Below are 18,031 nucleotides of genomic sequence, written 5' to 3'. Positions count from 1 at the left end.
TCCGTATCTTGGCAAATTCCGCTTTTAGAGATTTAAAATAGATTGCATGTTTTTGCGCTTTTTGTTTTATGAATTTACAAAAAAAAAAAATTTTTTTCTACGGCCAATAGGAGCAAAAATAGGTTTTTTTTTTCAATTACGCATAGCGATCGCTGTTTTGCTTAGTTTGACTTCGGACCAGGCTATTTCCTTTCTCTTATACTTACTTTACAATGAGAAATTTTTCCCAAAAGATTTACGGCAATTCTTTTGCCAAAAACGGTGTTAACAAACTACGCAAGATTTAGCGCCAGCCACGGCTACGACGTGCTTCGGCCATCAGCGCGATGCGCAAGCTCAGTAGCTTGAATCTACGTGAGCCAAAAGTCTATTAGTTATCTTGGTTACATGAATAATTAAGAAACTAATAAATCACCCACGACAAGGTGGTTTTCTTTATTCTTATTTTTTTTTTCCTTAGCGACATGCTGGTGCTATTTATTTTTCTTACAACGGCTTGAAAACCGTTAAATTAATACTTTTTGCATTAGTATTTGGCTCACGAGTCTAATATTACTTATTTCTGGGAATATCGTTAATTTTTTTTATTATTTACTTAATATTAGCCATAATTATTAGCGGTAATTAGTTACAGTGAACGATGTGATTTGGTAGTCGTCATTTCAAGCTGTTTTACCCGAGAAACACATGAACATGATATTCTGTTCCTGTGCCAAAGGCAGCAAAAGCAAAAGGTGTTCATGTCGTAAAATGGAAGCTCACTACTCTGTGACCTGCTGAAAGTCTAAGGGAAAAAACTGTAGCAACATAGAAGAATGTAAAATTGTTGAGAAAATTAATGATGAAAGCTTATGAGATATATTTCCTCAAGTAGTCGATGACGTACAGAATGCTTGCCCAATAGCAACGATTTAGAAGGCAAAATTGAAGTCGACGAAAAAGAAATTATTACGGAGCAGAGCTCAAAAAGAGCTAGAATAGAATAAGTTGGTCTTGTAAATATTTTTAAATATTTTTATTGATACAAACACTGTAAACATGATTCATTATATTTCAATAAATACTTAAAAATGTTATGGTTTAGTCTTTATTTTGTAGTTGTTATCTCAATGTAGAGTTTTTTATTATTATTGCAGTCATTATAAACAAAAAAGCGATGTAAAGACACGCATAATACGAGTACAATACCATTTAATTTTACACTGGTGTGGGCTGTCATGGTAGGTAATATTAAGTTAATAATGAGAAAAATTAACGATATTCCCGGAAATAAGTAATATGGGACTCGTGAATTAAATACTGATGCAAAAATAATTCATTAAACGGTTTTAACGTCATGGTAAAAAAAAAATAATTAGCACAAGCAGGTAGCTGAGGAAAAAATACATAAGAATAAAGCAAACCGCATTGTTGTGGATGATTTATTGGTCCCTTAACTAATAATGCAGCTAAGGTAACTGATAGACTCTCAGCTCAGGCAGATTCAAGCTACTGCGTTTGAGCGTCTGATTAAATGCCTTATTAATATCCACGGATTGCGAATAATTGGTTCTAATCAGACAGCTGCGACACAAGTTATTGCTTATACATTCTTTTAGTTAACAATTTTTCAGTAGGCTGCCATTTTGAAATTTCGTGATCAGACTTGGGGGCTTTGTTAATAATAATATCAACAAAATATCTGATTTTTATGAAATTTCTATGTCTGTAAGATACTTTTCCACTGACTTTCTCGTTTTTTTAATTCTATGTTTCAGGGCTAATAATAAGCAATAAAAAAATTTTTTTTAATTTTTAAAACCATCAATTCTAACTCTAAATTGTCTCCTTAACAACTTTTACTTGAAACATTTTCATGTAAAACTGGTACTTTTTGAAATAACTTTTAAAAACTAAAAAAAGAGCTGATTTTGGAACTATTTTGCAATAAAAAAGTATGACGCATATCTTAGTTTTATTAGAGACTTCAGGATGTAACTATATGGTTTTTTTTTCTTAATTTCAAGCCAAATTTCGACTTGATGGCATTAACCACCACTTTCTTTAATATTTATGTCTCTGGGGCCGCGACTCATAGCGAATAAACCAAACCTTGTTTCATGGGTGTTGTTAAAAAAAAATTGTATTTCAATACTGAAGACAAAAACAGAATGTTTTTAGTGAATTTTCTCTTATACGTACGTATATGTATCCATAAGTACATTCATTTATACACACAAATACAAATTTAGATACATACGTGTGCACATATATATGTGTATTCATACGTGTAAATCTACGTGTGTGCGTTGATACTCATATGCCTTAATAGCATTTAAAAAATGTTGATGCAAAATGCAGAGCCATATAGAACTTTAAAAAACACAATAGGATACTTATTAAATGCTTTTAAAACTAAACAGTTATTATAATGAGAAAAAAGATTTTTAGAACGAAGTTCTTTATTGCGGGTTACGATAGGATATGTACACGGAGAAATTCTGTCACAGCTAAAGTCGGTGCAGTGCTGCTAGCAAAAACAGTGTACGTGATGGTAGCGCAAAACAACGTGCGCAGACAGCAAAAAAAATGGTGCGAACGTGCACATGATTTCGAGCTGCAGATACACGCTTTTTTCGTGCAAGCCACTGGAACTTCGACTGAGCAGCTCCAGTATAGTTCGACACTTATGTATTAATGCTTTTTTATTATAAATGCTAATTTATCTATGTAACTTATACGCATACATGCATGTAAGTTACATAGTTAGGCATTAATAAGAAAGTGTCGAACTATACAGGAGTCACTTAGTCGAAATTCCAGTGGCTTCCACGGGAAAAGAGCGTGCATCTGCATCTTGAAATCACGTGCGCGTTCATACCGTTTTTTTTGCTATCTGCGCACGTTGTTTTACGCTCCCACCACGCACGCTGCTTTCGCCAGCAGCACTGCACCGCCTTTAGCTGTGACAGAATTTCTCCATGTACTCTCCATGTATTTTCTCTCTATATATGGACGGGTGGGAATGGGGACTTATCAGCCAGAAAGTGTAACAAAAAAAGCGTGCACTTTTAGGGGGGTATACAGAGCAGTAGTGGCGACAGAGAGAGAGAGAGGGGGGAGGAGATCCAGCCAGCGAAGTGACCAAATTAAAGAGAATTTAATAATGAATTGAATGCAAAAATAATTTTTGCAAATGGATGTTATTTAAATAAATGGGATCAGTTTTTTGGTCAACGTGCATACACACGATATTTATACCCATCTAAGCTCAGGCGCCACAATCACACAACCAGTAGGAAATTGGTGGCAAATTTGAATATTAAAATTAACAAAATAAAAAATATTTATACTGTAGACACTAGTTAATATTATTATTTAAATAAGTACATTGAGAAACAATTTTAGCATGTGTGGCAGATCGATGCAGATAGCCAGTATTTATTGAACGAGTATGTATAATATGGTATAACCTCCAACTATCACATAATTCGCCATACCTTTAAAAGGAAGCACGATAGAGCAAAAATAACGAGTTTAACGGGTTCTCTAGAGGAAATAAAAATATCATGACGCACAAAAACAGAGGCGTTGAGTTATAAAAAACATAATCTTAATTTTTGATGTTTTCGATGTACCTTCATGAAATGAAGAGGAAAAATCATGGAAAAATTATATGATATTTAGTATAGGATAAAAATAATGTATAAATGATTTTCTATGATCATGCGTGCACATAACGTTCAAATGTTTCAAAAATGACATATTTTGTAAAAGAAGCGAGATGTAGAAAAAGTATTAAGTCTTATGGATTTCTTAAAGAGGGTTGAAACATCGTGGCACACCAAAAGAAAGGTGTTGAGTTATCTGAAGAGGAAATTTTAAATATCAATATTTTTAATATTTTTCTATAACTTTTCGTATTAACGAATTTTGTATTTTACAGTATACATGTGATTTCTACAAACATGCCAGAACTTCGTTATAACTGGGGGACTCCAAGTCCCACACTCTGGTTTATTTAATGACCCATAATTTTCTTAATTCCTACACAAAATTTTCTTATATAATTATCAGACCTGATTCTTTTTCATAAGTCTGTAGACTTGACAATATATAAGTTGAAGAGAAATAAAGTACCTTAGTAGCACATCGTAAGTTTTTGAAAAAGTCTCATGTACTTTTTACGCACGCCTCACGCAAGTGCATAAAAACTGCGTTAAAAGTGCACAGATCAGCTTCTCAAAACTTACGATGTACTACTAGGGTGCTATCTACCACGCGCTGCTGTTAAGGTGGTAATTTCATGACTCCCGAGTGAAAGGTGCGAATATCAAGTTGATATTTGTTAATACTGCTTCGATTTAAATCAATGATTTACAAATATTATTTATCAAGTCAAATTGCGTACTAATCCAAAATTTTAGATTATGATATCCGATATAAAAGTTCGTAGGAATGATTATGTATAGTTGGTGCTCAACCTTAAAATACCAGTAGTTAATGCTTTCTCGTGCTTTTAACATATAACACGAAAATGCATACCTGTGTTTATTTTAATATCTTTTGATTAAGTCCGTAAACATATGTATTTCGAGATGGCAGTATGTTAAGTATTGCATGAGCTTTATTGTCTTTGTTTTTTACTTAATAATGTTCAGTAAATGAATAACTAGGCTGAAACTTTCAGTAAAGGAATGTTTAGTTACCATAAGCCCATGTTTAAAATTTACTTTTCATTTATAACTTTTTTGCGTTCATACATGTCAGCCTACTTTAAATGTTGAGAGGTAGTGTACTGTAACTTAATACATAATTTCTCAAGGTTTCACGTTATTCTTTTCATAATCATTTCATAAAATAACCACCTTTATAGACAATTTATTTGTAGAATGATACAATACTTACCAAATATCTCTCGGTAGCTACTGATACTAATATTAGGTCGTCTCCCACACGAACTTTTTCACCCTCTGATCTTTGTTTTGATGCAGGGTGTACCGTCCACCAGCAAGCCTCGCCTAGAAACAGAAAAATAATTATTTACAAAACATAAAATTTTATTTTATTTTATTTTCCATTTAAATACCTTTAGAGTGCTCTTGGAGGCCAACGTCAAATGCCAACTTATCATTTGACGAACTTGTAGAAAGACACGCTAGATACTAAAATGAAAAAATTATCATAAGATCTAATCCTGTAATTTTACACACCAATATTTCTCATTACTTCGAATTACTTGTGATGCTTGTTAAAATGTATCTAATTATACTATAATATACTACAATACGTTTAACAGTACAGTACAAATAATATAACACATCTAGAGCAAGTTCAAGAGTGTTGAGCTGTATCCGTTTGGAGCCTATAACAAAGAATGCTTGCTTCAGGATGAAATGAATGTGAATTTTTATACCACAAACTGTATTTTTACTGTCTTACTGATAAAAACAATTCAAGGTATTTCTTATTCTACAATGCAAAATAAATTTTGTTTGCTACCCATCAACTCAACACGAAGACAATCTTTACGCTTTATACAAGATTATATTTTTTTATGTTATATTCACACGACTGCTGCTTTTTCTCATTATGAACAGTAGATTTAATTGTTTAGTATACGCTTTTTTGGAAAAATTTTGTGAAAAATGTCAGATTTTTTAAATAATGACTACTCTCACAAACATTAAAGTATAAGTTCATGTATACAAATGTACTTATTATTTATAACTATTACTACAATTTTTTGAAAGCATGTACTGCTAAATTTCTTGCCATCCTTTGAACTGATCAATTACAGTCGACGACTGTTTTTACTTTAAGGGCTTTTAGCAAATCGTATGAATTATGCGATTTTTTAACTATGGTTGGTGAAAAGATACTTTTCTTACTTTTTCTACTTTTTCTACCGAATAAAAATAATCATGATCTCACATAAGTTTCACTAAAGATGTAAAGTAACTTCTAAGGTTTATATTTAAACTTCTATATATTTAATCGAGTGATGAAAATCTTCCTAAACCAGATTGAAAATTTTAATACCGCATGTAACAATTTTTTTAATGGTAGATCAGTTGTCCAGCCAGCTGTAAAAAAAAATTGTCCCAAGTCAATGAATAATGGTTTTTGGCATCTTACAAAAAAAGTTTGGGTTAAGAAAAAAAACTGAGTCCACAAAATGCACAATAGAGAGAAGAATTAAAGGAGATTTTCATCTCTAATTGGTCAAGTAGTTTGAGTGAAAGTTTCAGAAAACCTCTTTCCAACTTAAACTTGTTTCAGACGTTCAAAAGATTTTATTATAATTTGAACTTACAAATTACTTATCTTTGTAAGCATAAAAAATCTAGATTTAGTTGAGACCATTATTAATTGTGATTTATGAGTATCAAATAATTAGTAAGAAAGAGATAACGACCGTTATAAGTTTTGTTTCCTTTTTATATTTAGTTTAAAATTTTTAATCTTCTCGTTATTTTTCATCATGCAAAACCAGTAGCACTTTGCAGAAAAATAATATAAAAAGATCTCATTTAACTAAAATAAGAAATTAAAATATTGTCCAAATTAATTAAATGATATAAAAAATGTTTTTCTATCTTGAAGTTATAAACTCCTTGTGAAAGGTACTAAAAATGACATGTTGAATACACGGAAGTGTATTTTTATACTTTTTCATCTTACTCTTATAAAAAATAGTAAAAAAACTTGAAGTATTGGTGGAGTAGTTGTTCTAACTTAGGTAATTTTTTAATTATGATTTGTATTTTTTTCCTTAACATAATTTTTATTGGAAGTTCTTACCCATCAACAAAAATTATACGCATTTAAGAAACCTGTCCTACTCTTTCGAGATAAAGAGATATGGTTCCAGGTCGTAGATTTTAAAACTATGTTTTACTGCTATTTGTGTCAATTTCTCATTTAATTTACTTGGGTTTATCTTTCGACCATGCAATCTGTCTTCTCATAAAAAAATTCTCTTTTTACATTTGTCTGGCATGTCTCTAACAATAAGTCAAACTTATTTATGATGGCCAGTGCGGATCTTACTGTCTGCATGTGTGAGGCAGCTTACTATGTTACACTGAGCTCACATTTATTTATATCTTTAAAACCTCTAATGACTCATAGGGCTTTATGTTTGATACTACTATCTGGTCCTATTTTTCTTTTGAACATTAAGGGGCCGTGCACAAACAACCCTGAACATAAATCTATTGAGGATACCTCCTTAGTTCGAGTGGACCTCTATAGATATCCTACAGCGGACCTACTGAGAAAAGTAACGCGGCGTACAGTTGGTCCTCTTTAGGTATCCTAAATACCCGTTTATACATAACCAAACTTGGAGCATTTTTACAGTCAATATGTGTGTGAATTCAATAAAAGCGAGGGACAGAAATAAAGTTAATTTGTCGGAGTAAGAGAGCTGCTAGAGTGAACAAATTATGATGACAATCGTTTGATAAATGAAAAACAATCCAACCTCTGTATGTGTAAATTGAGGAGCTGGAAACGAAAAGGGCGCATAAGTTGAGAAACACGTAAAAGTATTGTCCAAGGAGTAAATTTTTCAAACTCACCATATCGATTTTTAAAAAATACTAGCTTGTATAGAATGAAAATCCACACCTTTTTTACATTTACAACTTTTTGAATCAAGTCGTACTTTTTGAGATAAGAAATAAAAACCGCATTTCTTGAAAACTCAAATTCAATCACTTTTAAAAACATAAATTGCTGTTTCTCAGTCAATTATGATCGAAATCGTTTGAAATTTAGTACGGGTACGTGGAATGCCTCAGCGCTGGCGATGAATTAATCAGATTTAGTTGAATTTTTTATAATTAATTAATATTTAATTAGAAGTAGGTAGTGCACGGATTACGAAGGTTGTCAACTTCAATGAAATAAATTGTGCGGGAAAGTTTCAGCTTGACAAAACTTTCAGCGACAAAGTTGTTCCTCAATATTCGAAGAAGTTTTCCTTAAAGTTTCAAATCGATTTATCAAAAAACAGCCGAGATAGAGAACTTTGTATAAATAGAACGTGCACAGCTGACAATAACTGAGCCACGGCGGTCGCCCAGCTCAACAACACCATCAGGTTAGGCCGTCTGCTGCATGCCGGTGACAGCTTATTGCCTACCATCCGTGCACGTTGTTACAAAAAGTTCTCTATCTCGGCTGTTTTTTGATAAATCGATTTGAAACTTTTAGGAAAACTTCTTCAAATATTGAGAAACAACTTTGTCGCTGAAAGTTTTGTCAAGCTGAAACTTTCCCGCACACTTTATTTCATTGCAGTTGACAACCTTCGTAATCCGTGCACTACCTACTTCTAATTAAATATTAGTTAATTAAAAAAAATTTAACTAAATCTGATTAATTCATCGGTAGCGCTGAGGCATTCCACGTACCCATACTAAATTTCAAACGATTTCGATTATAATTGACTGAGAAACAGCAATTTATGTTTTTAAAAGTGATTGAATTTGAGTTTTCAAGAAATGCGGTTTTTATTTCTTATCTCAAAAAGTACGACTTGATTCAAAAAGTTGTAAATGTAAAAAAGGTGTGGATTTTCATTCTATACAAGCTAGTGTTTTTTAAAAATCGATATGGTGAGTTTGAAAAATTTACTCCTTGGACAATACTTTTACGTGTTTCTCAACTTATGCGCCCTTTTCGTTTCCAGCTCCTGAATTATTGATTAAATAAAATATTTTGTGTCTCAAAAGTACTTAAATTGCTTATACTTTTAATACTTAATGTAGTTATTTAACATACAAGTATATATTAAGTATGGAAAGTATAAGCTATGTCAGTACTTTTGAGAAGCAATATCTTAAAACTATACACAATAGGCTTAAGTGTAATGCCAAAAGTTCACATTTTTCATCACTCTGCACATTTCTTTTTAAGAATGTTTATAATTGCGGCGTTAAACAAGTCGTGATTTCTTTAGTTATTTTACAGCACGTAAAAGTCATTTAAATAAGTATACATTGTGACAAGGATTTTTCTAGCCGATGAACAACCATCCCAGATCCCCTCACAAAACTGTCACTCAATTTCTTTCCATGTCCCTACACTCTGGATATCTCTCCTCCAGGAGGTCTGGCTCGGGAGCACCAGACACTCTAAAAGGAAAATAGAAGGGGGCAAATGGGGGCACTACTTCTTAATAAACACTACCAGATATAAATTTTCACAGCGCTCTCGCGCTATTTATTCGCCTTAATGCACACTCTCCACAACATCGCGTCTCTCTCTCTTTCTCCCTTTACATATATATTTATATTGGCACACTATTCTCGAGGTAGATATCTTCGTGCTGTCACCTTTGGTCGTCCTCTTCGCCGAACTCCTCCCTGGCTCGACTGTTGCTGGCCGGCACCTAGGCTACATACACACACAGACACAACCTCAAGCATACCTTCCGCTCGATTCAATCTTTTGTATCCCTACATCAATCCTACACCCATTTATCCTGACTCACTCGGATCGTCTCCAAACCTTTACCTCGAAATAACACCTAGTGCACCGTCCTCTATGGAGTGACCTTCTCTCTGTCCTCCCCGTCATCCGGTACTACCTGGAGTTCATCTCAATCGTTGCGTAGACTCGGCAACACGGTTAACTCTCGGGCAGTATTGTTCGGTGTTCTCCTATGCTCTCTTTTTGAATCTCTTTCCTCACTCTCTGCTCTACCTGTTACTTTTTCCTATATCCTATCACTTCCTCTTTCCTATCTGCTCTCTATGCCACTCCACGCGATACTGACTGCGTTATGGCAGTACACTTCAATAGATGCGCACGCCCCTCCCATGTATTCGAAAAAATCTCCAACACGCCTAAAAACCGGTAAATTATTGGAGGTTTCCAAAAGCTCGGGAATCGATACGACAACCCGGCGCTCCCTCCTCTCCAACGCGTCACGAGCCCTTCCATCTCTCCTTCTCTATCTCACACACCTGCTCATCCAATCGTACCTCACACACATTCAATCTCTTTCCTGGTCTTCGGTCCTTCTCTCTCCTCTGGCTCGTAGTCCGTGGTACCAAGAGCACACATTAAGTAATGTGTTATAGATATACGTATAGAAAATATATATGACTCGGTAGCCACCGATGACTTGCCCCAAAATATATGCATACAGTGACGTGATAGCTTTAGCTACCACGTCACAACATTCTTTGCACCAATTTATTTTTTATTCTATAATAAAACACCTGTAAGTATAATAGTGTATTTCATTATAATTTCATCTCACTCTCTCACATTCAATATATACATATATTTTTACTCTAGAGACTCTTCAAGTTTGGTTAGGTACACAGTTTTTTAGGATACCTAAAGAGGACCAACTGTACGCCACGTAACTTGGCCTCAGTAGGTCCTCCATAAGCTATTTAGGTATCAATTTGATAATAAAACTACTGTCTTCTTGCTCCTTTGCCATAATTAAGGAAATTTAAATTAAAAAACTTGGAATCTTGGAGCATGGCTATTTATTTCATATATTAGTTGGACAATGTGATCCAATATTTCGGAGTCATCCTGACTCCCTCTTCAGGGAACTGTACAATTTACAATATTTATAATGTAAAAAAACAAATTATGACAAATTACATTAAATGAAAATATAAATCATCTATGCAGATGCGAACACGAAAATGCCAAACGCAGCATGACTGATAAGGACTAGTCAGTCATAACCATGGCAATGGAGAACTAATAATAAAATAAACTTAATATTATAAATTTCACCAGTCAAAATGTATATACAAATAAGTTATCTACAATATAAGTCACATCCTGACTAAGCACATGTAACTGAAAGATATTAAATGTAGTAATATGGTGTTAAGGTCTTGTCACCACATAAGGGTGCACCCACGGTCGATGTATGTACAAGGAAACAACGACTAGCAGAAACGTGGCCATCAAGTGGCACACCTATCAGGCGACACTCGTCAAGAGCAACGCCATCTATGCATCCTGTCTCTAAGTTCATATAAAAAGGACTTGTAATGATCATGTAGTTTATTGGTATCCAGTTTTCTATTAACATTACGGTTGAAGTACGAAATATATAACATCTCCGAAAATTCCCTTTCAAATTTGTTGTTTTCTTGGTCCAAAATTTTGACTTCATCGAACTTGAAAGTATGGCTGAACTTAGAACAATGCGCGGCAATGACAGAATTTTTATCACACTTGTGAACCATTCTCTTATGTTCGTCAATACGTGTGGCCAACCTGCGCTTACTTTGGCCTACATAGAACAATCCGCACTCGCACTCTATCCTGTAAACAATGCCACTTCTTTGCAATTTTGGAGTCTGATCTTTACCTAGTCGGATTATGTTCGTAAATTTATTAGAGTTTTGGAAAATAGTTTTTAATTTGTGTTTAGAAAAAAATGAACGGAGAGTCTTTTCGAGACGAGGATAAAAGGGTAAAATAATGAATGAGAGTCTAGAACTACTTTCTATGACTGGTGGCGACATCTCACAATTGGTGAGTGAGTTAATGTGGTTTTTGTTTTTATTAAATCTATTGATAATACTTATTCTGGCTTTAATGTATTTTTCTATGAAATATGTAGGGTAACCATTCATGGTAAGAGCTCGTCTCGCTCGATTAATGTTCCGCGACCTAAACTTCGGATCTGCTAGTTTGAAACATTTGTCAATTAATGAAAAGACTATTGCGATTTTTTGTGACACTGGGTTGTGAGAGAAAAAGTTTAAAAGTCTACCGGAAGATGAAGGCTTACTATATAAATCTATTTCACAAACGGAATCTGCGATACGAGTGATGGTGACGTCAAGAAACGGAATGACGCCGTTGTCTTCACGTTCAACCGTGAACTGTATGAAAGGGTTAAAATCATTAAAAATTCCCAAAACAGTGTCAACACTATCCGATCGGATGATCAAGAGACAGTCATCCACGTATCTCCTATACATCAAGCAAGAATCTCTACATCTCGGCAACACGGATTTCTCCAGGGACTCCAAAACGATTTCTGCAATCCAAGGTGATGTACATCCACCCATGGGAGTACCACATGTCTGTTTGTACGTATGATTGTTGAAAGTAAAATAGTTGGAGTTGATTAGGAAGTCTAAACCATCAAGAAATTCTTTTCTGTCTAAATGCATGCTGTCGAGAGTACACCCAATCTTCTCCTCAACACTTTTTTTGATGAGAGAGAAGGGGAGGTTTGAGTAAATGGAAACCACATCAAAAGAGACCAATAGATAGTTATGTGGAACAATGAGATCCCTCAGCGTTGATTTTAGATCATACGAATTTTTTAAGGAACTGGGTGATCTTTTGCAAAATTTATTGAAAAATTTCGAAAACCAATTGTCGAGTGTATAGGTTGGAGAACCAGTAGCGGAAACAATGATTCTTACGGGGAGCCCAGGCTTGTGTACCTTAATAAGGCCATACGCTTTGGCCAAGTTACAACCACTCAGGTGATTGACATCAGGCCGGTCAATCTCAACGGTATCAAAGATACCCCTATTATCCCATACATCGACCAGTTTTTTTGTAGAATTGATAATACGAGTGAGATGGTTAGCTCTGTTTTGACTATCGAACCGATGGTAATACAAACTGTCACCAAGTGCCCTCTCAACCTTGTTAATATAGTCTGTTTTATTAATAACAACGGTGGCGCCACCCTTGTCAGCCCTGGTAACCAAAATTTCTCTATGTTCTTTTAAGAACATTTTTGTCTCATTCAAATGATTATTTATGGTTTTGTCAAAATAACTAATTTTCTTAGAATTAAAAATATTTTTCTTAATTACTTGAAGATAGGTTTGTCTAATCTTTTCACTGGTATCAACTTCTATTTGTTTATTAACAGCTAAGACAGCCTCCAGTGGCTTAAGGAGGTTGAAAATCATATTGACATTTAGGTCACTAACAAAATTAAATTGTGGTCCAAGTTTTAAAATAAAAAGAACTGAGTCAGGAAGTGTTACATTTGATAGGTTTTTAACGCATCTATCTAAACTATATTTAGACTTAGTTTTTAAGATTTACTTTTTATATGAACTTAGAGACAGGATGCATAGATGGCGTTGCTCTTGACGAGTGTTGCCTGATAGGTGTGCCACTTGATGGCCACGTTTCTGTTAGTCGTTGTTTCCTTGTACATACATCGACCGTGGGTGCACCCTTATGTGGTGACAAGACCTTAACACCATATTACTACATTTAATATCTTTCAGTTACATGTGCTGAGTCAGGATGTGACTTATATTGTAGATAACTTATTTGTATATACATTTTGACTGGTGAAATTCATAATATTAAGTTTATTTTATTATTAGTTCTCCATTGCCATGGTTATGACTGACTAGTCCTTATCAGTCATGCTGCATTTGGCATTTTCATGTTTGCATCTGCATAGGTGATTTATATTTTTATTTAATGTAATTTGTCATAATTTGTTTTTTTACATTATAAATATTGTAAATTGTACAGTTCCCTGAAGAGGGAGTCAGGATGACTCCGAAATATTGGATCACATTGTCCAACTAATATATGAAATAAATAGCCATGCTCCAAGATTTCAAGTTTTTTCATTTAAATTTCCTATTTAGGTATCCTCGAAAGGGCCTCTCGTTTGTCTCAACAAGATTTTAGTTCGGGATGCTATCAATTTCAAGCTATTTTTTGACCCCCTCCTTCCCCTTTGTTGACAACCATAGACATACGCTTAACCCCCCCCCCCCGGATAGTAACATAGATTCTTCATTTCGTATTACCATGACAAGTAACTAACTACTTGTTGAATATGGTTAATTACAAATGAATCCCAAGAAATTAATAAATTATTTATTATCAATTAACAAAACCGTATAATATAAACTTATGATTTTCTTAGAAATAATTTAAATATCTTACACATTTTTACGCGCATAAAATTGTCTAACCAATGTATTAATTATAATAAATAAGACTTAATTTTTTTCTTAAACAATTAGATTTTTTTTTACTATCCACGAAACGATATTTAAAATTATCGGCATAGTCATTTGAAATGTTGGATTTTCTGAAATCTGCAGAATATCTACAATGGAATCAACATCTATCCATTTAACTGTATCTTCGAAAAGGCTACATAGAAGTTCTCCTGGTCTCTTACTTGATACTTAGAGAACAAACTCGCGATGAGCTTAGTTTGATTTGGTGTGCAATTTTTATACAATAAATATTTGTTGAAACTAAATAGCAAACATAAGTATAATTTTGTCGTAAAAATTATTTATAAGTGACTTTTTACTGACTTTTATGACGTAAAATACAGACTACATTTAGTGCAAATTCTCTTCTTAAGATCATCTTTTATCGATGGGCAATACAAATCGTATGGAAGTTCTTTTGTTTAAGAATATTTTATAGCTCAGGTTTTTTCCGCACGTAACGTGATACGATGACAACCAAAAACATTAAGTAGAAAGCTGTCAAAAATAGCACGATTGCTAGTCACGGTACTGGCGAAAAATTGAAACTTTCAAAAACTATTTGGCTGTAGATATTACGCAACCAACATATTATATTAATGCAGTAAATAAATAATAAGACTAACAAGTTAACATCTTAATGAATTAGTGAATTACCAAATAAGGAAGTATCATAAAATAAGTCCATCAGTGCATCTTTAAATAAGTCAGTTAATTGATTTATATATTCTCAGTGTCTCTCCCTAAAAGGTGGCAGTGCAAGGCACATGTTTTTTTTATACATTCTTGGTTTTATTTATGATACTTGTTTTAAAATTGGTAACGTAAAGAAAGCTTACTACCCCTACCCTTCGCCCGGTTGCCAACCGTCGTTTTTGCTTTTACCCCCTCCCCCCTTAAATTGGTAACGTAGTTTGTGCACGACCCTTTACTTATAATACCTTCGTTATACTTATTAAGTCTGCATATATTTTTGCTAAGAACACGTTCTTACTGTCTATATATAGCAGAATCTTGTTGTTCGAGTCAGTACCTTAAGGTCGTTGGTGTGAGTGTATGTATGTATACCTGTTTAAATTAATGTTTATTGAGTAATTTGCTGCATAAAACATTGACAATTTACATAATTTCTCATCGAAGCAGCATAAAAAACTTACAAATTACATAAATCTCGAAGAATATTTTTAAATTCTGACAAAGTTCAAAAAGGTTAGGGAAATTTCAACACTACATAGATATATTGAAAGCATTGCAAAACACACAAAAAATTTAAATATTTAGAAGATAGAGCTACTAACTAATTAAAATTTTAATATGTTATAACTACAAGTATCCGTAGTAGCACATTCGTTTTTTGATAAAATCTGTTGAGCGGTTTCTTTACATTTGATTTTAATGCCTGTTTTTCACGGGGTTAGTCTATACTCTATACTTCTAATGGTAAAAAGTTCAACTTTAAAGCTTTATATCTTAAAAACGACACGGGAAAAATTTTCAAAATTTCAACGAATGATGTGTACTCATATAATGAAGCAATCCCTAAAGTTTGAAGAAAATTTGATTCAAGTCGACTTTTGGATCAACTACCGTAACTTGTTTGTGTGTTGGTATTAAGCTTCTTGAGTCAACCTTATCTCTTCATTTTTGAAAGTGGTTATTGACTTTTATTTCTTAAATTCAGAAACTACGATCTCTTGTCAATGTTATTTAATAAATTTGCTCAATCTTTTTAACTAGCTTTGTTGTACCTATTCCCATAGATTCGCTTTGCGTTGAATAATCAAACTTAGGTTTATTTATCTTTTAAATATTTACATAGGCTAGATAGCCAAAGCGTTTTATTCTATCTATGTTAAGTTTTAACTCTGGTTTCATTTTTTATATGAACGGTGTCATGTTGCTCAAGCTGTGTGGTGTCCTATTTTATAAGTGCACTGCCGCACTTAGTGCCAAATCCTACATAGTCTCCAGTTTTTTGGTGTCTTATATCAGTAATCTAACTTTCTTCTGCTTTCTACTTTTACCATTCCACTACGATATTGTTGGGACTATCTAGCTGTAGTTCTGCTTCTGATTCTTCATATAATATCTTCCGTAAAATTCTTTAGTCTGATCATATCTCAAATAGTAGACATTCTCTTCTCTTTTTATAAGGTTTCTAATAACTATTACAAAAAGGTTCAAGGCTGTGACCTGTTACAGTTTCATTTGTCATGAGATTTGATGTTAGGTCAAAAATGTCCATTATTTCTTTTACACACACACACACACACACACACACACACACACACACACACACCCACACACACACACACACACACACACACACACATATATATATATATATATATATATATATATATATATATATATATATATATATATATATATATATATATATATATATATATATTGTGACGTGACGAGTCACCGTCACAGTCAGAATACCGGTTTTGTGATAGCAGACAGGAGGAGAGGCGGTACAGTGCGCACTACCCTTACCTTATCCCAAACCCATACATAGGTATCCATCCCTACTATGGGCAACACAACCGATTCCCGACTGTGGGTAACACCTGGTGTGTGTGTGTGTGTAACAACGCAACACACACCTGTGTAAGTGGCTGAGGTGCCAAGGCAGCACGGATCAGCGGGCCGGGAGGAGAGACACTCTCTCTCTTGTCTGCTCACCGTAGAGTCGTACTCTGATATACGTCGGTTGAGTTTTGCGTAAGCTAGTGAGGCGAGCTCAGTATCAGGTGACAACAGGAGACGCAGCCACGGCTACCTGTTGCTGACCCGACCGGTTGCAGGCGTATACACGCGGCTTCTGCTGGGACTCGTGCCATCCGAGTGCTGATACCTGCCAGACGGATCTCCCAGTGCCCGTGGTCAAGTTGTGGTCTACCTCGCCATAGGAGTGTTAACGGTAGGCCTGCGTCCCTTAATCCTGCCCCTACCGAGAATATTGTACCAAATGCGGCAAGATAGGGGACAAGCGCTACAAGTGCCCCAAATGTAACACGGAAAGGACGGGAAACGCCAGAGGAGGGGGGCAGTAGGAGTCGGAGTCGCCCCGCCGGAACAATACGCGACTCCAAATGAACCAGAAATAGTAGTAATTAAGGCAGCTAACCATACAGACCAACAGGAGACTCCGAAAATTTCCTCAGCAATAGGACTTGCGGTACTGACATTTATGACATGGCTAGTAGGGAAACTAGGCGATGTACAGAGGTGTAGTAATCGGCAGGTTTATCGACTGGGATAATTTTTCCAAATGGCTCTGTTGGGTTTCATGAGTTACGGGGCCAAAGTTATAACAACGATAATATACTGGACAAACGAAGCGATGAATAGAATCAGTTCCATAGCCAACAGTATGTACAAATGGGGCCTAGGAAGTTGGGAATTTAAAAACACCCATCTCCGAAGCAAAGGACAGAAGGAGCGGCAATGGCCGAGCTTCCTATCGTCGACCGTAGATAAGGTGTCCGCCACGAGTCGAGGACTTGGGTGGGGGACATATGGAACTGAAAGGGCAATAGAAGTTTTGGCACTTGCTGAGGACCCTCGTTACTATTTACCGCTTGATGTCACAGGTATTAAAATGCACGCCCTCGTGGATAGTGGCGCAGTGCACTGTTACCTGGGAAAAGGAATCACTAGGCGAGTGAGGAATTTTCAACCCTGTCGTGCAACAATTTCTGTTGCAAACGGCAAAGTACTAGCTGTTCAAGGCACTGTAAGCGTTCCGTTAACCATCGGGCGAACTACCGAGACGTTAACGTTGGGGTTAGTGGACGAATTAGAGTACGAAGCCATTTTTGGGATAGATTTCCTACGAACTTTCAAAGTTACCATCGATTATGGTAAGGATGTATGGCGTATCCCCACAAGTCCCTGGCAAGAATTTAAGGGTAAGGATGGTGATCAAATACGTTCAGCAGCGATTGCTGCTGCGGGGGGATTGGTAACGATGACCTCTACTGAGGAGCACGAGCTAGAGAAAATCCTAGATGAATTGATAATCCCTCGACCAGACAAGCTCG

The 18,031-nt window shown here is 35.0% G+C and overlaps 1 protein-coding gene across 1 annotated transcript in view; it reads right to left on the bottom strand.

Moving 5' to 3' along the window:
- RyR (Ryanodine receptor) overlaps positions 1-18,031 on the bottom strand; it is a 1,110,242-nt gene that overhangs the window by 904,896 nt on the left and 187,315 nt on the right. The window contains exons 7-8 of the mRNA XM_089598062.1: positions 5,069-5,144; positions 4,888-5,000 (exon numbers count right to left, since the gene is read on the bottom strand). Coding sequence (XP_089454188.1) covers positions 4,888-5,000; positions 5,069-5,144 — 189 coding nt within the window. The remainder of the gene's footprint in view (positions 1-4,887; positions 5,001-5,068; positions 5,145-18,031) is intronic.

The sequence above is a fragment of the Copidosoma floridanum genome, unplaced genomic scaffold, assembly GCF_036245765.1.
Source record: "Copidosoma floridanum isolate Cflo_tuat_1 unplaced genomic scaffold, Cflo_Japanese_pri ptg000004l, whole genome shotgun sequence".
Taxonomy (NCBI): Eukaryota; Metazoa; Arthropoda; class Insecta; order Hymenoptera; family Encyrtidae; genus Copidosoma; species Copidosoma floridanum.
This window is presented reverse-complemented; position numbering and strand designations above follow the sequence as displayed.